The sequence below is a fragment of the Eulemur rufifrons genome, chromosome 30 (assembly GCF_041146395.1).
Source record: "Eulemur rufifrons isolate Redbay chromosome 30, OSU_ERuf_1, whole genome shotgun sequence".
NCBI lineage: Eukaryota > Metazoa > Chordata > Mammalia > Primates > Lemuridae > Eulemur > Eulemur rufifrons.
In genome coordinates, this window is record NC_091012.1 from 16,763,075 (window position 1) to 16,790,413 (window position 27,339).

The 27,339-nt window shown below is 35.7% G+C and overlaps 1 protein-coding gene across 1 annotated transcript; it reads right to left on the reverse strand.

Moving 5' to 3' along the window:
• Nucleotides 1–707: 707 nt before the first annotated feature.
• On the reverse strand, nucleotides 708–26,072 carry LOC138378798 (zinc finger protein 682-like). The gene is made up of 5 exons (XM_069464144.1): nucleotides 25,827–26,072; nucleotides 21,951–22,010; nucleotides 20,566–20,692; nucleotides 1,028–2,248; nucleotides 708–772 (listed from the first exon to the last, which is right to left on the reverse strand). The coding sequence occupies exons 1-5, from the start codon at nucleotides 26,070–26,072 to the stop codon at nucleotides 708–710; spliced, it is 1,719 nt and encodes a 572-aa protein (XP_069320245.1).
• Nucleotides 26,073–27,339: the final 1,267 nt, after the last annotated feature.

Below are 27,339 nucleotides of genomic sequence, written 5' to 3' on the forward strand. Positions count from 1 at the left end.
CTTCTAATAACTGTGATGCAGCTACCATTAACCACACACATGCACATACACACTAGGAATGAAAGCATAGCATCTCCTGCTTTGAGAGTTGAATCACATCAATATTTGCTTGTCAAAAAATGCAAAAAATTATACTTTGTTACATTTTCACCCCACCCTGACCAGAAAGTATATTTTACATGTAATTATAACTCTGAAATAATCTCTCTCTTTTTTAAAACTTGCATGCAAATAAATTATCTAACTATTTTAACTGGATTATTCTCTATAATCAACAACCTGGTTTAAAGAAATGGGTGAATGTGTTAGTGCCTTAGTGCATTGTATACTGTGAATCCTCTGATATCTATTTAGACTTGATTTTTTATTAAATGTGTTCTGAAATTTATTATATCTGTAAGGTAGTTTTAAGTATCAATTCTGTGTTGTTCTCTAAGGTATACCTTTTCCATAAATCTTTTTTCACATTCATTAAATTTGTAAGGTTTCTATCTATTAAAAATTTTCCGATGTTGAGCAATGCTTGAGAAGATATTGGAGGGTTTCTTCAGTGTAAGTTCTCCCATGTCCAATAAGAACTGTGATAGAATAAAGGTATGTTCAGTGCTCTACATTATTATTGTTTACTTTTAGCATAAGTACTTTTGTGCATTTTAAGGCTAATGCTTTGGGAAAGCACTTCTATAGTCATTACATTTATCTCACTTTTATCTAGTATGATTTCTTTGATGTTGAGTAAGATGTGAGCAGTTATTAAAGGCTTTGCCACAGTCTTCACATTTTTAGGTTTTCTCTCCAGTATGAATTCTTTTACATAGAGTAAGGTATGTGTTCCAGGTAAAGGTTTTGCCACATTCTTATCTGTAGGATTTCTCTCCAGTATGACTTTTTTTATGTACCTTAAGGTGTGAGCACTGGGTAAAGGCTTTGCCACAGTCTTCACATTTGTATGGTTTCTCTTCATTACGACTTCTTTAATGCAGAGTATGGATTGAGGACTGGGTAAAGGCTTTATCACGTTCTTTACATTTGCATGGTTTCCCTCCTGCATGAATTTTTTTATGTAGAATGATATCTGTGCACTGGGTAAAGGCTTTGCCACATACTTCACATTTGTATGGTTTCTTTCCTGTATGAATTCTTTTATGTTGAATGAGGTCTGTGCACCGGCTAAAGGCTTTGCTACATTCTTCACATTTGTATGGTTTCTCTCCTGTATGAATTCTTTTATGTTCAGTAAGATGTGAGCACCTGGTAAAGGCTTTGCTACATTCTTCACATTTGTAGGGTTTCTCTCCTGTATGAATTCTTTTATGTAGAGTAAGGTTTGAGCACCGGCTAAAGGCTTTGCCACATTCTTCACACTTGTAGGGTTTCTCTCCTGTATGAATTCTTTTATGTTGAATGAGGTCTGTGCACCGGCTAAAGGCTTTGCCACATTCTTCACATTTGTATGGTTTCTCTCCTGTATGAATTCTTTGATGTAGAGTAAGGAATGAGGACTGGGTAAAGGCTTTGCCACATTCTTCACATTTGTATGGTTTCTCTCCTGTATGAATTCTTTGATGTAGAGTGAGGTGTGTGCACCGTCTAAAGACTTTGCCACATTCTTCACACTTGTAGGGTTTCTCTCCTGTATGAATTCTTTTATGTTTAGTGAGGTCTGTGCACCAGCTAAAGGCTTTGCCACATTCTTCACATTTGTAAGGTTTCTCTCCTGTATGAATTCTTTTATGTTTATTAAGACTTGAGCTCCGGTTAAAGGCTTTGCCACATTCTTCACATTTGTATGGTTTCTCACCAGTATGAATTCTTTGATGTAGAGTAAGGATTGAGGACTGGGTAAAGGCTTTTCCACATTCTTCACACTTGTAGGGTTTCTCTTCTGTATGAATTTTCCTAGGTGCAGAAAGTTTTGAGATGTGGTTAAAAGTTTTGCCACATTTATTATGCTTGAAACTTCCCTCTCCTGTATGTCTTTTCTTATGTGTATTTAGGTTTGAAGATTTGGTAAAGACTTTTATACATTTATTATGTTTGAAGATTTTCCTATGGGTAGTTGACAAACATTGAGTAAGACCATCATAATATACTTTCTGCCTCTTACTCTCACCCACACACTCCCAGTCTTCTCTTAAGTGTACATTTTCAAGGCCACAGCTTCCATATAGTCTCATTATTGATTTCTGGAATGAGTCTTGTATGCCCTGCTCTGGTGAAAGGTCTCCGGTGCAATGGGAAGACAATTCTGAAATAAATGAAAATAACAAAGTATCTCACTAACTATACTCAGGTGAATATACTTCACAATTTGAATATATAAAACTATACCAAGCACATTAGCAAGAAAGCACAATAGAATACCATGGTCTTACTTCCATCACAGATGTATGACCTTAAAAGTATACTTACAAACATGATGTTTTGAGAAATCATAACTGCTAATAGTTCATAGCATCCCAGATGAGAATGACACAAAGAACCAAATGGAACTGGAAGGAAAGTTTGTTACATTTACCTACCAAAGCCCTTCCTCTGCGCTGATGTACAGGAATCACATTAGTAGTAAAATCCCATCTCCTGGACTTCCTTTCAAAAGAGAATGAAACTATTGGCACATATGTCCATAATCTGGTTTTTTATGGCCTTTCCAAAAGCTGGTTCCTGTCTTCTATGACAACTACATAACTCTCTGGAAATGGTGTGTACATATCAAAAATAAAATTCTGCAGTATTATAATGATGGTACAAAAACATTTAATTATGCTATGAAATTTGAAAGACAAAATTAAAAAAGAGCATTACCATATGTTAATTGATATACAATATAAAAAGACATAATTATTGACATCAGTATCATAAGGTTGGGGGCAGACATAAAGATTAAGAATTTATGTATGCAACTGAAGTTTAGTAGTTATCAGTTCAATATATGCAGCAACTTCAAAGGATTTTAGGAAATTCTCACAGTGAACATCAGGACAATGTTTATAGAGATACACAAAGGAATATCAGTAGCATACAATGCAGGAGAAAAGGAGAGTAAAGAAAGAAAAAATAGTGACAAAAGTTATATAAAACAGTTACTATTAGGGAAATTATAAGTCCTTCCCTTTGAGAAAATTATGTAAATATTTATGTACTAGTATTTCAAGTCAGAAGACACAGTTAAATAAAGGGATTAAAAAATCCAACTATATTCTCTCTAAAGAGACTTTACCTCCTATATTATGAAAACAATAGACTACAACTGGAAGGATATAACAAGATATACCATGAAAACCTTAAGCATATAAGAGCAGTGGAGTTCAAAATTACATTAGGCACATTAAATTTGAAGTGAAAAATGTTATAGTTTATAAAATATACTTTAAGCCAAAACTGTCACAAGAGACAAGGACATTTAATACAAAAAGAGGTCATTCACTGAGAATCCATGAAAATAATACATATATATGATATCTATCTTTATCTCACATCAAGATTCACAAATACATAGAGAAAACATTCACAGAATTGAAGCAAGAAAGGGACAGCAATATAATAGGATACTTTGATATTCCACTTTCAATAATAATAAATCCAGTCAAATTAATAATAAGAAAACAGAACATTTGAAAACACCATAGAGCAATTAGACCTAACAGATATATTGAGAACACTCTACAGAATAATAGAACATAAAATCTTCTTGATAGCTCATAAAACATTCTTCCTAAGAAACTACCTGTTTGGCCACAAAACAAGTCTTAACCAATTTTAGAAAACTGAAATTTTACACACTTTAATTTCTGACCAGAATGGAATGAAACTGTAAATAAATAACAGAAGAAACACAGAAAAATTCACAAATATATGAAGATAACACACTTTTGAACATGTTCTTGTTCAAGAGAAGAAGATTTAATGCTGTGAAGATGTCGATAGTGGTCTTCAGATTCAGTGCAATTCCTTTCAAATTCTCAATTTAATTTTTTTCTAAAATAGAAACAGCAAACCCAAAAATAATATGGAATCTCAAGAGACCACAAAGATCTGAAAAATCATCAAAAAGAGAAACAATGCTATTGGTACCATACTTCCCCATTTTAAAACATTAAAAAAGCTATAATAGTCAATGAAGTTTTCTACTGGCAAAAAGACAGAAAACTGGATGAATGAATCAGAAAGGAACACAAATATAAACTCTTGCATATATTGCAAAATAAAAAGGTATCTTCACACTCATATTTATTTCATCATTATTCACAAAGGCCAGTAGATGAAAGAAACCCAAACTGCCCTTACCAAATGAAAGGATAAATACAATTTGAAATTTAGAAATAATGGATTATTTATCAGCTAAAAAAAAAAACATATAATCTAATAACAGCCACAGTAGAGATAAACCTTGACGACATTATGCTTAATGAAATGTCAGGCACACTGAGACAGATATCTCAAGATTATACTTGTATGATATTTCTAAACCAGTAACACTCCTAGAAACAGAAAACATGATGTTGTTTGTCAGCAGTTAGGCAATGGGGAAAATGGGTAGTTTTCTCATTTGTACTGAATTTTAGTTTTACAAAATACATATATTCTAGACATATTTTGCATGACGATGTAGTTAATATGACTGGTGTGAATAATTAAAAGTAATGAAGATTGTAATTTTAGTGACTTTACAATAATTAAAATAACAATATCGTAAAGAGATACACAGTTATTAGGCTTTTCAAAACTTTCCTACATATTAAAAACTGATTCTTTTTTTTAATTTCAAAATATTATGGGAGTAAATCATTTAGACTATATGTATTGCTTTTGCACCGACTGATCAAACCTACAAGTGTGCGCATCCACAGATTGTGTGCACCACAGTCATTAGGTGTGAATTTTCCCAACCCCTTCATTCCCTTCCAACTGTCCAATACCTGCTGATTTTTATTTCCATTTGGTCACATATGTGTGGATCAATTGGTAACAATTTGATAGTGAGTATGTGTGGTGCATGTTTTTCCATTCTTGTGATACTTCAAAGAATGGGCTCCAACACAATCCAGGATAATACAAGTTTTGTTATTTAACCACTGATTTTTGAGGCTTAGTGCTACTCTATGGTATACATATACCACATTTTATATGTATTAATACATATATTTATATGCATGTATTTATAATTACCAAGGTTGTTTCAACATCTTTGCAATTGTAAATTGTGATGTTATAAACATTCAAATGCAGATGTCTTTATTATAGGATGACGTTTTTTCATGGGGTAGATACCAAGTAGTGCAATTGCTGGATCAAATGGTAGTTCTACTTTTAGTACTTTGATGTGTTTTCATATAACTTTCCATATAGATTATACCAGTTTGTAGTCCCACCAGTAGTACATATAACAGTTCCTATCTCTCTACATCCACACTTACACTTGTTTTGGACTTATTGATAAAAGCCATTCTCACTGGGGTAAAGTGATATCTCACTGTGGTTTTCATTTGCACTTCTCTGATGATTAGACATGGGCACATTTTTTTCATATGTTTGTTGCCCATTAGTACATCTTCTTTTAAAAACTTTCTGTGCATGTCCTTTGCACACCTTTAATGGGGTTGTTTTATTTTTTTTCTTACTGATTTTCCTGAGTTATATATAAATTCTAGTTATTAGCAATTTATTGGATATATAGCATGCAAATATTTTCTTCCATTCTCTAGGTTGTCTATTTGCTCTAGTTATACTTTCATTGGCTGTGCAGAAGCTTTCTAGTCTGATCAGGTCCCATTTACTTATTTTTGTTGTTTCTGTCATAGTTTTGGGGGTCTTCCTCATAAATTCTTTGCCTAGGCTGAAGTCTGTAAGAGTATTTTCAACATTTTTTGTTAGGATTATTACAGTTTCACGACATAGGTTTAAGTCTTTTATCCACTGTGAGTTGATTTTTGTGAGAGAGGAGAGGTGCAGATCCTGTTTCAGTCTTCTACATGTGGCTATCCAATTTTCACTGGACCATTTATTGAATAGGGATTCCTTCCCCAGTGTATGTTCTTGTCTGCTATCACATGGCTATATGAAAATGGTCTTCTGTCTGGGTTCTCAGATCTCTTCCATTGATCTGTGTCCTGTTCTTGTGATAGTACCATGTTGTTTTGGTTACTATATCCTTGCACTATAGCTTAAAGTCTGGTAAATGGATGCCTCCCAATTTGTTCATTTTCCTTAAGGTTGCTTTTAGTATATGGGGTCTTATCCTGTTCCATATGAAGCATAGAATTACTTTTTCTCAAGCTATAAAAATGATATCAATATTTTAACAGGGATTGTATTGAATCTATAGATTATTTTTGGTAGTATAGACATTTTAACCATGTTGATACTGCCTATCTATGAGCATGATGTGCTTTTCCATATGTTTGTATCCTCTTCTGATTCCTTCCTCTGTGTTTTGTAATTCTCCCTATAGAAGTCCTTCACCTCCTTAGTTAGATATATTCCTAAGTATTTCATTTACTCTGTTGCTATTATGAAAGGTGTGAGTCTTTGATTGGGTTCTCAGTTAAACAATTGTTGGCCCATGTGAAGCCTATTGATTTTGTAACCTGAGACTCTGCTGAACTTATTCAACTCCAGTAGTTTCTTGTCAGAATCTTTGGGATTTTCTAAGATCATGTAATCTGTAAAGAGCAATAGTTTGACCTCTTCTGCACCGATTGTGATGCCCTTTATTTCCTTCTCTTGCCTGATTGCTCTGGCTAAGACTTTCAGTACTATGTTGAATAAAACTTATAAGAGAGGGAAATATTTTCTGGTTCTAAGCAGGAATGCTTTCAATTTTTCCCTGTTCACTATGAGATTGGCTGGGGGTTTGTCATATATGGGCTTTATCATTTTGAGGTAAGTTGCCTCAATGCCTATTTTCTTAAGCATTCTTACACAAAAGAGGGCTGAATTTTGTCAAATGCTTTTTCTATGAATCTTAAGAGTATCATATGGTCTTTGTTTTTATTTCCCTTTCATGTATGTAATTAGATTAATAGATTTGCATATGTTCAACCATGCCTGCATCTCTTGAAAGAAGCCCACTTGATCATAATGGATTATTTTTTGAAGATCAGGTGAATTCCATTTTCTAGGAATTTATTGAGAAATTTTATATCCATATTCATAAAGAATATTTGTCTGTAATTTTTATCTTTTTGTTCGGTCCTTTTCTGGCTTTGGTATCAAGGCAATGTTGGCTTTGTAAAACGTGTTGGGGAGGATTTCTTCCTTCTCAATATTGTATAATAATTTCTGCAGGATAGGTTCCAGTGCTTATTTTTAAGTATGATAGAATTCAGGTGGGAAACAATGTGGTTCAGGACTTTATTGTTAAGAAAGGTTATTTATTACTGCTCCAATACCGGTCTTGATATTGGTCTGTTCAGGAATTGTATATCATCCTGAATGAGCCTAGGGAGGCTGGGTGTTTCTAAGAATTTGTCCATTTTCTCCACGTTTTCAAGTTTATGTGCATAGAGAATTTTAGAATATTCAAAGGTGATATTTTGTATTTCTGTTGAATCAGTTTTAATTTCTCTTTTTCATTCCAAATTGAGCTTATTAGAGTCCTAACTTTTCTGCTTCTGGTTAATCTCTTAAAAGGAAGGTCAATTTTGTTTATCTATTCAAAAACCAACTTTCTGCTTCATTAATCTTCTGTATAGTTCCTTGGTTATCAATTTCATTTAGTTCTGTTGTGATCTTGGCTATATTCTTTCTCCTGCTGAGTTTGGGATTGGTTTGCTCATCCTTTTTCAGTTGATTCATTAGATTGTTGATTTGTTACCTTTCTGTCTTTTGGATGTAGGGATTTATGACTATGAATTTTCCTCTCAGGGTGCTGTAGCTGTTTTCACAGATTTTGATACCTTGTGTCCCATTATTATTTAGTTGAAAGAATATTTTCTTCTGCATCTTAATTTCCTCCTTGACCTGCCAATCATTCAGCAGTAGGTTGTTTAGTCTTCATGACTTTGTGTAGAGATAAGTGTTTCTATTGTTGTTGATTTCTAATTTTATTCTAGTGTGGTCTGATAAAATGTATGGTATAATTTGTATTCTTTAAATTTGGGGGGATATTTTTTATGGCTTAAGACATGATCAATCTTAGAGAATGTCCTCTGAGCTGATGAGATGAAAGTATTTTTTGGATAGAATGTTCTGTAACTGTCTGGTAGGCCCATATGTTCTGGAGTTTTATTTAAGTCCCTTGTCTTTTTGTTTATTTTCTGCTTGGAGGAGCTGTATAGTTCTGTCATCAGGGTGTTGAAGACCCTGGCATTATGGTTGTATTATCTATGGTCTTGTTTAGGTCAAGTAGATTTTGGGGTATGAATCTGTGTGCTCCTGTATTTGGTGCATAATAAATATCTTAGATTGTTATACCTTCTTGGAGAATTATTCCTTTTATCACTATATAATGGCCATTTTTCTCTTTCGTTACTTTTGTTGATTTGAAGATGACGTTATCTGATATGAGAACTGTTACTCCAGCTTTCTTTGTGTTTCCATTAGCACAGAAAGTTGTCCTTTGAGCTTCAGTCTGGATGAGTCCTTGTGGGTTAGATGTGTTTCCTGAAGATAGCAGATGCTTGCCTTCTGTATATTTATGTATTCAGCTAGCATATGTCTCTTCACTAGGTAGTTAAAACCATTCACATTTATTGAAAGGTTTGATTAATGTGCTGGATTTCTGTTCAGCCTGTTGAGTTGAATGTTGTTGGTTTGTTTTATCACTTAAGCCACTGGACTTCTACCTTAGCTTTTGGGTGATTTCATGTTGTTAAGTGTTTATCATGCTAATCTATGAATAATGAAGTTCTGAGTACTCCCTTCAGGGAAGGTCTTTTCTTGACGAATTCCCTCAGTGTTTGCATGTTTGAGAAAGACTTTATTTTCACATCAAGTGAAACTTAATTTTCAAAAACACAAACATCCAGGATGGGCATTATTCTGTTTGTGAAGACCCAATAGAGCCCCAATCCCTTTTGACTTATAGGTCCCAGTTGAGAGATCTGCAGTTAGTCTAATGGGGTTTCCTTTGTAAGTTACCTGTTCCTTTCACCTTATGGCTCTTAGGAGTATCTCTTTCATGTTTATTTTGGCCAGTCTGATGACAATGTGCTGTGATATTTTTGTCTCTTGATGAATCTCCCAAGGGTGCTGTGAGCTTCTTGTACCTGCATATGTAGAGTTGTAGCAAGGACAGGAAAATTTTCCTCAATTTCCCCCTCCCCAATTTATCCAACCCTTGTTTATTTTCTTCTTCACCCTCAGGAGTCCCTAAGATTCCTATCTTAGGCCTCTTTACATGATCCAATGTATCTTATAGGCTTTGCTCATTCCTCTTATTTCTCTGCTCTATATCTGTGATTGACTTGTTTAATTGAAAGGTGTTGTCTTCAAGTTCTGAGTTTCTTTGTTCTGCCTGATATAACCTGTTCTTAAGGCATTCCACTGTGATCGGTAGTTCCTTGAATGAATTTTTCCTTTCCAGAAACTCTGTTTGATTTTTCTTTACCAATTCGATTTCTTTTGTAAATTTTTCACTCTTTTTTTGCCTAGTTTTTTGGTTTCTTTGTGTTGGGTTTCCATTTTATCTTGAATTTCATGAAGCTTCCTTCCTATCAATGTCTGACATACTTCATATGTCCTTTCAATATTCTGTTTTTGGTTGGTACCCATTGCGAGGGAGCTGGTGTTCCCATTTGGGGGTGATGCTTCACTCTGATTCTTCATACGTCCAGAATCTATTCACTGGTTCCTTCCCATCTGGAGCAGACTTTGCTTCTTTTTTTTATTTTATTTCAATTTATTATGGAGGTACAAAAGTTCAGGTTATATATATTGCCCATGCCCTCCCCAGCCCCCTGAGTTTGAGCTTCAAGTGTGTGATTCCCCAGAGAGTGCACATCGCACTAATCATGTAGGTATACACCCATCCCCTCCCCCCACCCCCCACCTCTGTCCGATACCCAATTGGTGTTATTCCCAAATGTACACTTAGATGATGATCAGGGAAACCAATTTGCTGGTGAGTACATGTGGAGCTTATTTTTCCATTCTTGGGATACTTCACTTAATAGAATGGGTTCCAACTCTCTCCAGGAGAACAAAAGAGATTCTGTATTACCATTATTTCTTATAGCTGAGTAATACTCCATGGTATACATATACCACATTTTACTAATCCATTCATGAATTGGTGGGCCTTTGGGTTGTTTTCACATCTTTGCAGTTGTGAATTATGCTGCTATAAATATTCGGGTGCAGGTGTCTTTTTTATAGAATGACTTTTGTTCTTTTGGGTAGATGCCGAATAATGGGATCCCTGGATTGAATGGTAGGTCTACTTGAATCTGTTTAAGGTATCTCCATATTGCTTTCCACAGGGGTTGCACTAGTTTGCAGTCCCACCAGCAGTGTATGAGTGTTCCTGTGTCTCCACATTCACACCAACATGTATTGTTTTGGGACTTTTTGATAAAGGCCATTCTCACTGGAGTTAAGTGATATCTCGTTGTGGTTTTGATTTGCATTTCCCTGATTATTAGAGATGTTGAGCATTTTTTCATATGTTTGCTAGCCATTCTTACAAAAATCAAATCACGATGGATAACGGACTTAAACCTTAGGTGTGAAACTATTAGAATTCTAGAAGAAAATGTAGGAAAGACTCTTACAGACATTGTCCTAGGCAAAGAATTTATGAGGAAGACACCCTAAGGCAATCACAGCAACAACAAAAATAAATAAATGGGACCTGATTAAATTAAAAATTTCTGCATAGCCAAAGAAACAGTCACGAGAGTAAACAGACAACCTACAGAATGGGGAAAAATTTTCACAAAGTGCACATCAGATAAAGGACTGATAACAAGAATCTATTTAGAACTCAGGAAAAGCAGTAAGAAAAAATCAAACAACCCTATCAAAAAGTGGACAAAGGACATGAATAGAAATTTTTCGAAAGAAGATATAAGAATGGCTAACACACATATGAAAAAATGTTCAACATCTCTAATCATTAGTGAAATGCAGATTTTGCTTCTTTATTTTGGATTTTCTTTTGTTTTGATAATGATATGCACAGTTTATTTTCTGAGTCAGTTGGTGCTTGCGAGTGAGAATCAACTACACCCTCCATGATAGAGTAAATGTTGTAACAGGCATGTGAGTTTATCTCCTGGTCAGTAGGTGGTGTTTGCAGGAAGGAAGAAGGTAAACTATTGTTTTTGGATCCTGAGTCCAGCTCTAGTTCCTCAGGAAAAGCCCTAAAATGCCCCAGGTGGTGGGTGGGGGCCCTGAAACCTCCATGTAAGTCATTTATTTACTACCATAGAAGAGGCAGGTGGGGAATTAGGCTGGGTGAGGTTAGGTTGGATTATGCTGTCCTCCAGATCCACAAATCCTGGTCACAGATATGTATGGGTTAAAGGTCCATTCCATGCCTCTGGGTCCAGAAGGGGCTGAAGTGACCACATTCAACTATAGTGTCTTCTCTCTACACTCAAGAAACTCTACCAGGCAGACACTTCCCATTGGGGAATACTGGTACCTCAAGGAACTTTTGGATCAAGCTGATCTCTCTATTAAATTGAGTGGTATTGTGGGAAGCTGCTCTAATTCAGACAGAGGCTCCAGATGTATTTAGTTACCATGGGAACCAGTACTTATGCAAATTAATTCTCCATGGTTCAGCAAAATTCAATATGGCAGTTTTCCAGGGGAGATTTGGAGGGGGAACATTGACAGACCAGTGTTTTCCTTATCTCCTCCACACCCTCCGAATGGACACGGTGATTCATTCACTGATTTTGAAACTGGGACCCTTCCCCAATGCTTCTCATCCTGTTGACTATGCTGTCAGCAGGCACATGCACCAAGTGCCTGTTAATGGGAAGATCACAAGCTGAGGCCACGCTGCTGGACCTAGGTGAAAATGCACCTGTAGGACTGAGAGCTGGCCATCTCAGCACAGAGAATTCCAGCATCAGCTATGATGGTGAGAATGGGCCATGGTTTTCCTGTAGCACTCTCAGGAAGCTTGAGTGCCAGACCAACCTCCTCCTCTCTGAGTTGCAGCACCAGATACACTTTCCAAGGCAGGCTTGGCTGGTAGTTTGCACCCCATTGCTGAAGGCATGCTCAGTCACTCAGTGCAGCTTTGGCTGGAAGTGTGCTACCCGTTGACCAAGGCAGGCTTAATCTCTCAGTACAAGGTGCTTTGGCAGTTGCTATGGGGTGAGTGTGGTCATACATCTATGAGATCCTTAAGCCAAAATTGCTTCCTGGGATACTTGGAGTGTATCAGGTGCAGAGGAGGGGGTGTCCAGGTGCAATAATTCTGGCTCTCTTGTTGCTCATAGCACACTCCCATTGGATGAGAGACATGCATCCTATTGCATGCCTGAGGCACCTGGGTGGGGGAGGTCAAAATCTCTTACTTTTTCCCTGGGCTCCAGAAGTCCTGTGATTTTGTTTGGGCCAGTTCCTACCTTCTATCCTCCTCTCTTCTCAGCTGCTCAGTACCTGCTGTTAGTGTCCCAGACTCCACTTGTTTCAGACCCTATGGTCCACTGCTGACCAGGAATCATCCTGCACTCCTTTCTGTTGAATTCTCAACTGTTCTACTTGAAAGATCTGACAAGTCTTGATTCTCATTAGACATCTTGATGTCTCCTTACATGATTATTTCTCTCACACAAATATAATATACATTCACCAATAAAGAGCTGCTGAAATTACAATTTTTATGACTACTTACCCAGTCAAGTTACAAAAATTATAGGCCACAAACCAAGAAAACAAATAAGTAAGTTTGAAACAAACTAGACATAATTTTTACTCATACAGGCAAGCAGACACATGGAGAATTATTTTAGCAATGGATAAATCACTAATTCCTATTTGAATAGTAAATCATACTGTGTTAAAATGAGCAGAGTTGAATATTGTCACACAAAACTACAATGTATAAGTAAAAACAAAGATAAAATTAACTAACTGAACTTATCACAAGATTTCAGGGAACGCAGAGGATTCACAAAACCTGTCCCACAGCAACAAAAACCATAATCTCCAGGAATCAATGCTTAAGAAATGGAGATATTTGCAGTATCTGAAAAACAATAAGAATAATCATCTGAAACATCCCCTACAAGCAAAAACAAAACACAGACAACAAAATCTGCAAAATAATGCCTGAAGAAACTGAGATATTAACAGACCTAAAAACTATAACAAGAAGCCAACACAAATTGCAGAGCTGAAAAATACAATAACTGAGTTGAAAAATTCACTAGAGAAGCACAGAAGCACACTTAATGAAGCAGAAGAATCAGAAAGTTGAAGACATTTCATTTATAAATATTGAGTCATGGAAGCAAAATTTTAAAAGGGACACAACTGAAGGTGGAGTATGGGACTTATTGGACACAATCAGGTGGACCAATATATTTAAAAAAGATTCCTAGAAGAAGAACATAGTGGTAAAATGGCAGAAGGATTATTTGGAGAATAAGGCAGCTGAGAATTTTCTAAATTCCAGAGTGATAAAAAAAATACTACCAACTAAGAAGGCTTCCTCTGGGAAATATTGTTTCAAAAACAAGAGAAAAATTAAAGGTTTTCCAAATTAAGCAAAAGTCGATGGTGTTCATCACCACAGGAATAGGCCACAAGAAAGGTAAAGGGAGTCCACTGTGATGAAAAATAAAATGATGTTGAGTAGCATTATAAACACTTAAAAACATAAAGCTCTGTGTTAAAGATAAATCTATAAACAGATATAGAATTCTATATGATCATGATGGTTCAAAAGCCCTCATAATAATTCTATAGAATTAAAAAAAACTGATAGCATAAATGTGCAAATATCTGTTCTCACATATACAATATAAAAGGTATAATTTTTGACGTTAATAAGAACATGTGGCACTTTAAGATGTGTAGGTTTTTTATTCACTTGAAGTGAAGCTGTTATGAGATTAAGATATACTGTTATAACATAGAGATTTTTTTAGGTAGTCTCCAATTACTAATGTGGTCACAAACAGAATGCCTGTAGAAGGTATGCAAAAGCAAATGGGAAAGCAATCAAAGCATGTCACTTCAAAATCCAGGAAACAAAAATAAAGAGAATAAGACAGGCAATGAGGAACAATGTATCTACAGGGCACAGGGGAAAGAATTAAAAATTTTCAATGGTAACTTCATGTTCTTTAGAAGTTACTTTAAATATAAGTGGTTTAAACTCTCTAATGAAAAATAAGATGACTTTATGGATAAAAAAACAAACAGCACCCTACAATATGCCACCTACGAAAGCCTTCCTTTAGCTCTGAAAAGTCAAGTTGGTTGAAAGTAATTGTAAAAATAAATGTATGTAAATAATTAGAGGATAATATTGTGGCCATAATTAAAGGAAATACTCCTTAAGTCAAAAACCATCAGAAGAGACAAAGACTGTTATAATATAATGATAAAATGGGTCATTTAACAGAAATCTATAGCACAGAATACACATAGATGATATACATGCAATGCACATATTTTATCATATATTTTTTTAAATATATGTTATATACATCAGGGCTTCTAAATATATTAAGCAAATAGGAACAAAAGTGTGGACAGAAGTGTTGCAAGAAACACCTAGCAACACACTAATTATAGGAGACTGCAAGACCTCACTTTCAATAATGAACACAAAAATTTGATAGATGATCGATAAGAAACAGATAATGGGAAAAACATTATAGACCAGTTAGATGTGACTGACATTTACAGAGGTCTTCAGTGAAAAGTAGCTGAATACGCAATAGTTTCAATCACACATGGCAAATGCTGTTAGGACACTTAAGTTTTATCAACTGGAAGAAGCCTAAAAATATACAATATATATTTTTTGGCAAAAATGAATTGGACCTAGAAATCAAAAGCAAAAGATAAACTGGCTAATACAAAAATATGTCAAAATTAAGCACACTCTTAAATGTATTCATGCTCAATGGTCAGATGATTTAAAATTTTTCAGATGTCAGTAGTACCCACAGTGATACACAAATTTAATGCAATGTTTATAACATCCCAATGATACTTGATCTGGAGATATATAAAAGAGTTGGAACCCATTCTACTAAGTGAAATATCCCAAGAATGGAAAAATAAGCACCAAATGTACTCACCATCAAATTGGTTTCACTTATCATCACCTAAGAGCACATTCGTGAATAACATTGATTGGATGTCATGCAGATGTGGGGGGTGGGGGGAGGGGATGTTGTATACCTACATAATGAGTGTGATGGGCATTATCTGGGGAATGGACATGCTTGAATCTCTGACTCGGGGTGGGGTAGGGGCATGGGCAATATATATAACCTAAACTTTTGTACCCCCATAATAAGCTGAAAAAAAAATTAAAAAAAAATAAAATAAATTCTAAAATGTACTGGAACAATAAATAGCCAGACTTTGACTTGGGGGGAAAGGCGATACATGGGCAATGTATGTAACCTGCAATTCTGTATCCCCCATAATAATAAGATGAAATAAAAGAAAAAGAGAGACATTTAACTTCTTGATTTGAAAACAAATCTTCAGGAATAAAAACAACATGCTATATCACCATTGTTTACTATAGCTGAGTAGTATTTCATGGTATATATATATATATATATCACATTTTATTAATCCACTCATGTATTGATGGGCACTTGAGTTGGAAACCATTCTACTAAGTGAAGTATCCCAAGAATGGAAAAATAAGTACCAAATGTACTCACCATTAAATTGATTTCACTGATCATCACCTAAGAGCACATTCGGGAATAACATTGATCGGGTGTCGGGCAGATGTGGGTGGGGGAGGGGATGGTTGTTACACACATAATGAGTGCGATGCGCACTGTCTAGGGAATGGACACGTTTGAAGCTCTGACTCGGGGGGGGAGGGGGAGCATGGGTAATATACATAACCTAAAATTTTGTACTCCCATAATAAGCTGAAATAAAAAAAAAAGAAATACATGTATAAAACTCTTAGAAGAAAATAAAACGGAAAGATCATGATATTGGTCCTGGCAGTGTTTTAGTAGATGTAACATCAAATGCATAAGCAATAAAAATTAAGAAAAGAAAAATGGGATTGAATCAAACTTCAAAATTTCTACACAAAGAAAAGAATCAGTGGAGTAAAAATGCCTCCCACAAAATGCGTAAAAATAGATGCAAATCATATATTGGATAGGAGTTAATATCATCAATACATAAACAATGACTAAAATTCAACAGCAAAAAGTGGATAGCTTGATTGAAAAATGGACAGTGGATTGATGTGGCATTTCTGCAAAGAAATACAAATGGACAAACAGAATTTGAAAGGATCCTGAAAATTGTTAATCTTTTGAAAAATGCAAAGCAAAGTCACAATGAGATATCACCTCACATCCATTACATTGAGAATTTTTAAATACATAAATACATATACAAATACATACATACATACATATGGTGAGAATGTAGAGAAATTGAAATGCTATCATGTTATTTGGAAACTTTGATTCTAAAATTATAAAAAAATGAAATAGAACAGATCAGAAATTAAAAATATATAAGGAGACTAAACTCAGCAATATGGTGGGAGGGGAAGGATCCACTTGTGTTTTCCAAACAACAATAAAACTTTGGTGGCCATCCATGGAAAATTACATTTGTCTGAATTTGGGGACTTAAATAGAAGGTCATTAAACCCTAGTGGAATCACATATCGTGGAGGGTCATTTTGAATATTCAGGCTCTCATTCAGGTGCCAAAATTAAGGACCCGTTGTCCTGACTACAGACTACATCATGGGTCAACCAACTTGGATACACACAGTCTCTAACTCTTCCCTGTGACAAAGTTGCAGTGGTGCTGCTCATCCAGAGACTTTGGGAGAGACACACCTATCTGTAGCCATGGAGGCAGATCTGAATAATTTGGTCTTACTGTCATCTGAAAAGCAGACCTGTGACTCCACTACAGGTGTCTCAACTACTGTCCATAGCCAGTTCTTTCAGTGCATAGATCCACACAGTGACCTGAAGGGAAACTTCCAAGGTACTCATTGGGAGCCACACCCATCCACACATCTGGTATCAGCCCCACCATATGCAGACTCAACTGCACAAACATACCCTAGTATGTGTCATAGAGATCAAAATCCTAAAGACAACCAGCTTACCCAGAAACAACAGAGAATTGAAAACCATCCAAGCCCTTCAGAACTGGCCCACCAAATGCAGACTCCACTGCAGAGCAAGGGGCAGCCTTGTGACCTAGCCACAGCAATCTTCTTTGAAAACCCAGTGGACATACCTTTAGACCAAGTAAACAAAGGAAACATCTTTACCTTCCAAAATCACTTTATAAAAACTGGAAAAGGTATTTAATCCTTCACATGCACAGATACCAATATAAGGAAAATGTGCAACCACTCTTAATGCTTCTATTTTATGATATTACTACAAGACCTAAGCAGAAAAACTAGGCAAGAACATGACAAGAATCCACTCAAATTTGACAGGAAAAAGTAAAAATAACACTGTTTGCAAATGGCATTATCGTATATATCAAAAACCATAAAGAAGACAGGAAGAAAACACTTATAAAGTAATAAAACCACTCAGTTAAGTCGCAGGATATAAAATTTACATTCAAACATCAGTTGTTTTTCTACACACTAATAAACTATCCAATAAAAAAAGGAAAACACTCTCATTTACAATAACATCAAGAAAATAGATTGCTAAGAAATAAATTTAACCAAAGTGGTAAAAAAAAAAAAAAAAAACATTTACACTGAGTACTATAAGATATTAGTAAAATAAATTGAAGATGACATGAGTAAATAGAAAGATATTATCCAAAACAATGTATACATTCAATGCACTCCCTATCAAAATTCCAGGGGCATTACTCACAGTATTAACAAACAAATCCTAACATTTGTATGATATCTCATGTACCTTTGATGAGCCAGAATAATATTGAGAAAGAAAAGAAAAGGTTCTGGCATCACACTTTCTGATTTCAAACTATATTTCGAGGAGATAGTAATAAAAACAAAATATGCAAATAAAATCATCACAAAAAACAATGGAACAGAATGGAGAGCTCAGAAATAAACCGAAGTTTATAAGGTCAACTAAACTTTATCTAAGGCTCTAGCAAATCACAGTACAGAAAGTATGGTCTCTTCAATGCTTGGTGTAGTAAAATTGGATACCCACAAAGAAATGAATAAAAGTAGGTTATTTTGTCTTACATGATATTCAAAAACTAACTCCACGTGAAATAAAGGTTTAAATGGGAGACGTAAAATTCTTTTATGAAGGTAACATGAAGAATAACTCAGCATCACCAAAACATCAAGCAAACACAAATCAAAATTATCATAAGGTATCACCTCACAACTGTTAAAATGGCTAATGTCCAAAAGAAGAGACATGATATGTGCGGGCAAAGTGTGCAGAAAAGCAATCCCTGTACACTGTTATTGATTGTAAACTGGTAGTGTCATCATAGAGATTTGTTTAAAAATGTAAATAATAGAACTGCCTTATCATTCATCAATTCTACTTCTGAGTATAACCAAAGATGTAAAATGAGTATCTCAAGAACATTCTGCACCCCCATGTATACTGCAGCAATACTTACAATGTGAACAATAAATATATACAGTTATGCAATTCTTATTTGTGGAAAAATTTACCAGTTAAACACACACACAAATATATATACACACATACACACATATATGTGAATGACAATTTCGTGATAGTACTAAATAGGGGAAAATTATGGAATACAAGTATCAAAATATAACATAACAATTGGGAGTATAAATATATTCAGCAATTTGAAGCACTCGAAGAGACAGTATATTTAAGAATTCTATGAGGTGAGTAGGGAAAATAAACTATATTACAGTTTGGGAATCTGGGTACAATAAAGTTGAAATTTTACACTTATTTTATACTAGAATAAAGAATATACATAATAAAAGAAAAACAATATTTCAAAGTGAAATAACATTAGATGTTCTTAGGTTTAGGAAGAGGCATGCATTTGTATAAAATTAGTGAGTATGAATTTCTATAGGATTGCCTCTGAAACCTTAGAATTGGAAATCATGATGCACAAAATATGAAACATCTGTCCCTAGTGTTTCTAGCATTACTGAAGCAAATCACAATATCTCCACTATTCCGTTTTACACATTTCAAAAATGAGGCAACAAAAGGAACTTCAAAAATGGAGCTGGGCATGGTGGATCACAACTATAATCCCAGCACTTTGGGAGGACAAGGAAAGAGGATCAGTTGAGGTCAGGATCTTGAAACCAGCCCCGGCAACATAATGAGACTTCATTTTAACAAATAATAATAATAATGATAGGAATAAATCTGCTGGACATGGTGGCTCATGCCCATGGTCCTAGGTACTTGGAAAATTGAGGTAGTAGGATCCCTGGGGCCCAGAAGTTTCAGTTTGCAAAGAGCTATGATCAACCACTGTACTCCAGATGGAACAGCAGAGCAAAATACTGTCAAAAGATGCTTTAATGTAGAGGTCCTCAAAATATGTACAGATATTCCCATATCTCCCCAAACAATACAAGTGTTTACAGATAATGTAGTCCCTTATAAGCCATGACAAGAAGTTTGGCTCTCACTGAATTCTAAGGAAGGTCACTACAGATGTACAGTTCTTAGAGAGTTTAAGAGCATGGGACAGAAGATGTCCTTGTGTAAGAGAAAGAGAAACATCCACAGGCTTCTCAAAAAACATTTCCAATACAGCAAGCATTCCAAACCACTTTTTAATATCTGCCTTTCTCCTTGAGCTTTGGATTTTTAACATTTGTTATCTGCTTTACTGAATCTCACCTACCTGTATATTTAGCTGTTGTTTCCTTTTTCTTCATAATCCAGGGCTCTATCCTTTGCTCTAGACATGTGATCAGCTCTGGCTTTGAGACAGCAAGACCTGTTTTATTAGAAGGAATTCACATGACTCTTGCTGAAGACTCTCCAATTACTAATCTTATAAGCACTATACTTGTAGACAGAATATTATAGAAGATTCTAGAAAATTTTTTTCTAAAATATTGTTTTCTCACAGACCCTGTAGAACGATAAGAAATTATTTCAAATTTATGGCTCCAGAGCACCAATTCCCACTAGCACCAAATAAAAAGTGAGTGGTGGAAATTGTATTCTAAGGTGCAGGCAACAATTATATACCCTGATTTCTAGAGGAACCACTAATCTAGACTGAAGTATACAAATCAGCTCAAGAAAGGAAAAGTACATGATAAGATGAAACAACTAGTGATTTTATTTTTTACACCAAAATCCTTCAAATTTTCCTTAAAAGCAGGGATATAAAATTAATTCATGTAAAGTACAAACTTCCAAGAAAAAATCTACAAAAATAAAATAATGCCCTTAGTGTGGAATAGGAATTGTGTATTGAAGTGATCCTCACCAAGGGAGACCAGGTTTCCATAGTTCTCTAACATCACATCCCTATACAAATTGCGCTGAGCGTTGTCAAGGCATGCCCACTCCTCTGGAGAGAATTCTATAGCCACATCCCTGAATGTCACCAGTTCCTGAAAAAAGACACATATTTCCCAAGTTGCCAAGGAGAGAATTCTTAATTTGACTACAAGGAAAATCAAAGTTATGAGAACTGTTTCTGACATATGAGTGACTGGAATTATCCAATAAGATATTTTTAAGCACAGTGATATTCTTGAATATATCCTCTAATTCTCAGGAATGAAGATCGTTTAACACGTATGAAACTAGTGTGCATATGATACTGTTTTGCATGATAAACTATTTAATATAAAATTAAAGGCCTCAACACAGCAATATAAATTTGTGTTATATTTACATCATATGAAATAAGTTGTGCATATTTCTCACATAGAGAAACAGTGAGTTAGAAGGTATCACCCAATTTTCACGTGTATAGTAATGAACTGGAGATCTTGTTAAAATACAGATTCTAATTCAGGAGATCTGGGGTGGGGTCTGAGTCTCTGCATTTCACATAATATAACCAGTGAAACCAGTGCTTCTGGCCTAAGGAAAGTATTTTGTCAACACTCAGTAAGTGGTAGACTTTCAATTTATCTCACTTCATCTGACCAGAAGACAAAGATAAGAGCCTTCATTTTTCAAAGCAAGCTATAAAAAGAAAGGGGAGCTTCCAGTGTAAATGTGATGGTTCATGCACATCAGTCAGTAAATCTCCAAAAGACACTTATGAATAAAGAAAAAACAATTAACTTTACATTGGATGAATCTGTCAGAGAGCACCTTAACCAAGTGAATGAAATTAACATCAACTGTAGTGGGACAAATTGGCATTAGGCACCATTGCACAGAGGATAAAAAAAATCACTGCTGGGATGGTAGTGCCCAACAATATGTAACCATGAAGAATCATCAGTTTTATGCAAGGTTCAAGTTATAGATATTTCCCATGTTTTTTAATCTTTAATAATGTATGTAAATACTTTTGCATTTTACAGAGCAAGTCTTCTATTTTTTTATTTTTCCAGAATTTTCTTGTTATCCTAGGCAATCAATGCTATCCTCTTTCTGCATTTTCCAAATACTATTTCACATAGAGCTGATGAAATCATCCAGATAAAACCTTTTGTTTTTAGGGAGGAAGGATTTTCCAGTGTTCCTGGACTATCATAAGAAGAAATGAAAAAAAAATGTAGTGGAAAAAAACTCATTAGGCATAAACATCAGAAGTAAAGAAGTAAAGGTTTACAAGTTCTAAAAATTGAAGTTATGCATGACATTCCAGGAGGAACAGTCGACACAGTCCCTAACCTGGGACACACTTACCTGAAAACCAGCCATTTCTCCTTCTCCTTCTCCTACTGTGAAATTTCTTTTCAGGTGAGACTGTGTAGAACAATTAGAATTACATCTTGAGACTATTCCCTGAAAGGATTCAGCACAATTTCTTCACCTGTTTACACAGAATCCACAAGCAGGAGGATGACAAAATGCAGAAAAGGCAACATTCACTTGTTCTTAGTCACAGGAAACAGTCAGGTATGATGTCTGCTCATGGAGACTAAAATGTGAGATTCTCCTGTCTTTCCCTTGGTGACCTTCCCCTGCCACATGTGCCAGGAATTTCTGCTATAGCAGTGGGAACATGAAACACACTGATCTGCCCCTACCAAACCCAAAACAGCAGGCCCTGTGATTTCTCTCTGGAACAAGGTCTAAACTCAATCTCATGAATGTATTCAGGATTTCTAAAGCTTGACCCTGGCATCAAATTAGAATTATTTGGGGCACAATTAAAACCACATGGATGTTCCCACCCAGCCCAATAGACAGGTGATGGTATTTCTTTCAAGCTAGGCAGGTGATCCTAATTGAAAGGTTGGCATGAGAGGCAATTACTTAAAAATTGTCTCTGAACCATCAATGTGAATAGAAATCATGTGGTATTGTGGGCCTCACTCTAAGAAATGTGATCTGCTGGTGTGGAAGGGGTACATTAATTGGCTTCTGGGTCAAGTCCGGTTTTAGTGCTGAAGTTGCTCAACTTGGATCCATTATTAGTAGCACTCAGCTAGAGACAGCAAGCACAGCATACAGAGTGACTTATGCCCAACACACATCACAACACAGATACTTAGTTTCCAAAGTGAAGACCAGCATAATGCAATGTCTACTGAGCATGTACTCTGTGCTCATAAGAATGGTATGCTGCACTGGGAAGAAGCTTTTACATTGTGTGACTAAATCCTTATAATACCAGAAAAGGTGAGTACTAAAAAGGTGAGTACAGAAAAATTTAGATGTAGTGCCAGCCTTTCTATTCTTCTTCTCACACAACTATAATAAGATTCAAGAATAGAAGCTATATAGTATAAAATACAGACAGAATTATATCCTGAATTGTTTCAGAAGTTACCCAAGCCTGTAGGTACATACACATGTGAGAACTGAGGAAGACAGACACTGTGAGTATATAAGAGGCATGGGTGAGAAAAGGCCTTTCTTCACTGTCTGGTTGGAAATTTGAGCACATTCGAAAATGTGCAAATATATAACATGGGTATTAAGATATAGCAGCACCACAAACTCCTATGGCAGAGGCAAGAAGTTAGAGCACATTGCTGAAGGGGTCATAGCAAGAGAGCCTCAACAGAGGAGGGACATCACAGGAGAATTGATGAACCACAGAAGGGCCACTGGAAGGTGCTGACAGTGTGCATGCCTGCATAGAAGAGACCACTGAGTATGGAAGCCAGTGTTATTCAGACACAAAAGTGGTGGTATATGAGGACTGGGGAATGGAGGGCCTGCCAGATGGCCACACAGTGGTTGTGGGCCATGATGGTGAGGAAAAGAAACTACATACACATAACAAATGTCCAAGAAGATCTGAGTTGTACACCCATCCACTGAGAGGGCCCTGTTTTCAGTGATAGGGTTAACACAGGCATTGGAGGCAGTGATAGAAATATAGCACATATTCATAATGCACAAATTCCTCAGGAATACATGGGCCTGTGAAGGTTTTGGTTGACAGGGGTGACAATGATGATGAAAAGATTCCCAAATAGGTTGCCAAGTACATCATAGGAATAGCATGGAGTGCAAGAACCTCAGTTTCCAGCCTTTAGCAAAGCCTATGAAGAGTAACTGAGAAATAATGGTGGAATTGACCATTTACTAGAAATTCTGGTTGACTGGGAAGGCAGAGAGATAAAAAGTAGGAAACACAAAATGATAAAATCCACTTCATATATTGAAAGTGAAAGTTTGAAAGTTTTTTTTTTTTTCTGTCTTACACAATTGGTTTCTGTGTATAGGTGTACTATTTGTCTTTTGATTTGCATAACCACACCTGAGTTGATAATATATCAAACTTCTAAGGATAAAGTATTTCAATTAGTTATCTGAGCAAGACCTACAGAAGTGTAATTCACTGACTTCTATCATTTTCAGCCTATGATATTTATTGTTTTCATGAAGACTGAATTACTCGATATGTATAAAATGCCTGTAAGGGAGTAAATTTCAGTAGTAGTTAAATATTATTAGGAGGTGGACAACACATGCAGCCTGGATATTGATATGTAGCAGAGATCTAACGGTTGCCTTCATTGGGTGGTCTGTTGTTATCAGCAACAGTCATGTCTTAACATTTCTCTTCTTAGGATATGTGCAGATATTGAGATTAATAGTTTCTACACCTTTATGACACTTGACAATGGCATACCATCCAAGCATGAGATTGGTAAAGCATATTGTCTTGAGTGGCACAAGTTCAGACATAACCAGCTCCATGTATGTTTGTGTCTTTCCACAGGTCCAGACTTTTACTGATGCTATTTTAATCATGAACGCCGTGAGCTACATGGAGTTTCCAAACAGAAAATTCTCTTTAGTACAACTGGCTCTCTCAGTAGTCAGAGCCATTGGTACACAGATACAAGCGAATTTACAAGTCTGTCGATATTGCAAACCATACATAGTAGTATACTTAATCAATATATAAATGTTATATATTAAAATTTTCATATCCAAGAAAGTAGCATTTAATATCAAGAGAAAGAGAACATGAAAAGGAGTTAATGAACCAGTCCAAGGAGAGCAACATGGACAAGAAGAGTATCTTGGGCTGATCTGCATGATCATCAACATCTTTCAAGGCAGAGTCCTTGACTTAGGCATGCCTTTGGCAGAAAATGCCAGGTGCTGGCCACGAGTGACAGCAAGATGGTGTCTATAGAGATGGCCTCACCTAGCTGGTGAAGCCCTGCTCTTTTTATGGCCCTTCAGTCCTCTGGGGAGGACTGGTAGTAAAGGGTTACATCCTTATCTGGTTGGGCATAGTCTCTGAACATCTGGTCCTTGTTGACATCATGCCCTTTGATATACTAGATCGAGTCTTTTTCTTAGATTGGTGCAAAAATAATTGCAGTTTTGGACCATGAAATTTAGTCATTATAACACATCTTTATTAATCAAAATAGTAACCATTATAATCAACACATTTTGCCAATGAGGAATAAGTTTGTTTTTTCCTGTAGTGTAAAAAGCTGTGCTTTGGGATTCCACAAACTCTTGGAATGTATTTTCTGCATCCTGCTGGTTGTGGGAGCATTTTCCCTGCAAAAAGTTGTTGAGATGCTTGAAGAGGTGGTAGTCGATTGGCAATAAGTTAGGTGAATATGGCAGATGAGACAAAACTTCGTAGCCCAATTCATTCAACTTTTGTAATGTTGCTTGTGCGATGTGTGGTGGGGTGTTGTCATGGAGAAGAATTAGGCCCTTTCTGTTGACCAGGGCTGGCTGCAGACATTGCAGTTTTTGGTGCCTCTCATCAATTTGCTGAGCATACTTCTCAGATGTAATGGTTTCACTGGGATTCAGAGAGCTACAGTGGGTCAGACTGGCAGCAGACCACCAAACAGTGACCATGACCATGTTTTGGTGCAAGTTTGGCTTTGGGAAGGGCTTTGGAGCTTCTTCTCAATCCAACCACTGAGCTGTTTGTAGCCAGTTGTTGTATCAAATCCACTTTTCATCTCACATCACAATCTGATCGAGAAATGGTTTGCTGTTATTACATACAACAAGAGAAGACGACACTTCACAATGACAATTTTTTATTTTCAGTCAGCTCATGAAGCACCCACTTATTGAGCTTTTTCACATTTCCAATTTGCTTCAAATGCCAAAAACTACCATAGAATGGTCCACGTTGAGGTCTTTGGCAACTTCTTCTGTAGTTGTAAGAGGATCACCTTCGATGATTGCTCTCAATTGATTGTTGTCAACTTCCGATGGCCAGACACTGCGCTCTTTATCTTCAGGTCTCTCAGCTCCTTTGCAAAATTTCTTGAACCACCACTGCACTGTAGGTTCATTACCAGTTTCTGGGACAAATGAGTTGTTGATGTTGTCAATTGTCTCTGCTGTTTTACGACCCATATTGAACTCAAATTTGCTTTTTGTCTAACATCATTTCCATAACATAAAATAAATATGAAAAAATAAATACCTAAAAATAAAGTAAATATCAAATAAACAACGAGTAATAAGTCATTAGCAAAAACACAAAAAGTGAGAAATGCACATTAAAATGATGTATAACGTATCCACCTTTACTTAAGAATGTATTCCAATATCAAACAGAAAGTTTCAACAATGCTAAAACCACAATTACTTTTGCACCAACCTTTAATAAGATGGAGTCACTTACGTCAAGGGTGCTCTATGCACATATATTCTGCATGTCATTTTAAAATGTCATTTTATAGTTATCTGTTATCTTTGAAAATAAGGACTCAGGAAAAGTTTGGAGGAAAGTTAAAACTGGCCTTCACTATAGGTAATTTAATTGTCAGTGGTCAAAAAGCCATATTGGTAGAGAAGTTACCCTTGTGATCATAAGGGGAAGTGAATACAGAATTTGACTATGAAACATTTGTACGTATTTTGTGTACACTCCTAAGTAACCAAGAATTAATGTAGTTGAATCTCGTCTGGTTATAATAAAATGACTGGGGACATTTTCCCATCCTTGTTATCTATTATTTCAAATTGTATTCATTTTCCTATATGATTGCTTTGACATCTGAAGGTACTACTAATTTTGACACTGATCCCACAAGCAGATTTACCTTTTACATACAGTATAATAATCTGTAAATTTCACATGCAAAATGAAACTCCTAAATTTTTCACCTCCACTTCTCCATAAGAAATTATCTTCTTACTATCTATTCTTTAAAGCCCTGCATTTTCATAACCTCTCTCCTGTACCCTGACTACCACAGTTGTCACCATAACTACATCATTATATCCAATGCTAGTCATCCACATTATCATCTATTTACTATGTTTGTTATACAGGAAATAACTTTTACCATTATAATAGTTAAGTATCTCCACAAACATGAACAATTTACTAATGAAGAACCAGTCTCAAAAATAAGCTTTTATATTTTAAAACTGTATAAGTTTAAGAGTTTGGGCTCCACTTGAATCTGACTTATTTACAGCTTAAAACATTTTCCATAATTCCACATTTGCCTCCCATGATTCCACTGGGATCCTTCTCAATACTAACATTTTATGATGCTTGCCCTGTCCATCACTGCCCAGGTCATCTCCAATTACTTATTTATTTATTTATTTATTTTTATTTTTTTGAGACAGATTCTTGCTTTATTGCCCAGGCTAGAATCAGTGCTGT

Bases quoted from the DNA above. Each gene is read 5' to 3' on its own strand.
- LOC138378798 (XM_069464144.1), bottom strand. From the start codon at position 26,072: ATGGGTCGTAAAACAGCAGAGACAATTGACAACATCAACAACTCATTT. The intron at 20,693-21,950 runs GTAAGTGTGTCC...GTCTTTTTTCAG, and splicing joins GAGAAATGGCTGGTTTTCAG to GAACTGGTGACATTCAGGGA. The intron at 773-1,027 runs GTAAAGAACGTG...AAAAATGTGAAG, and splicing joins AGGAGGGAAACCATGCAAAT to ACTGTGGCAAAGCCTTTAAT.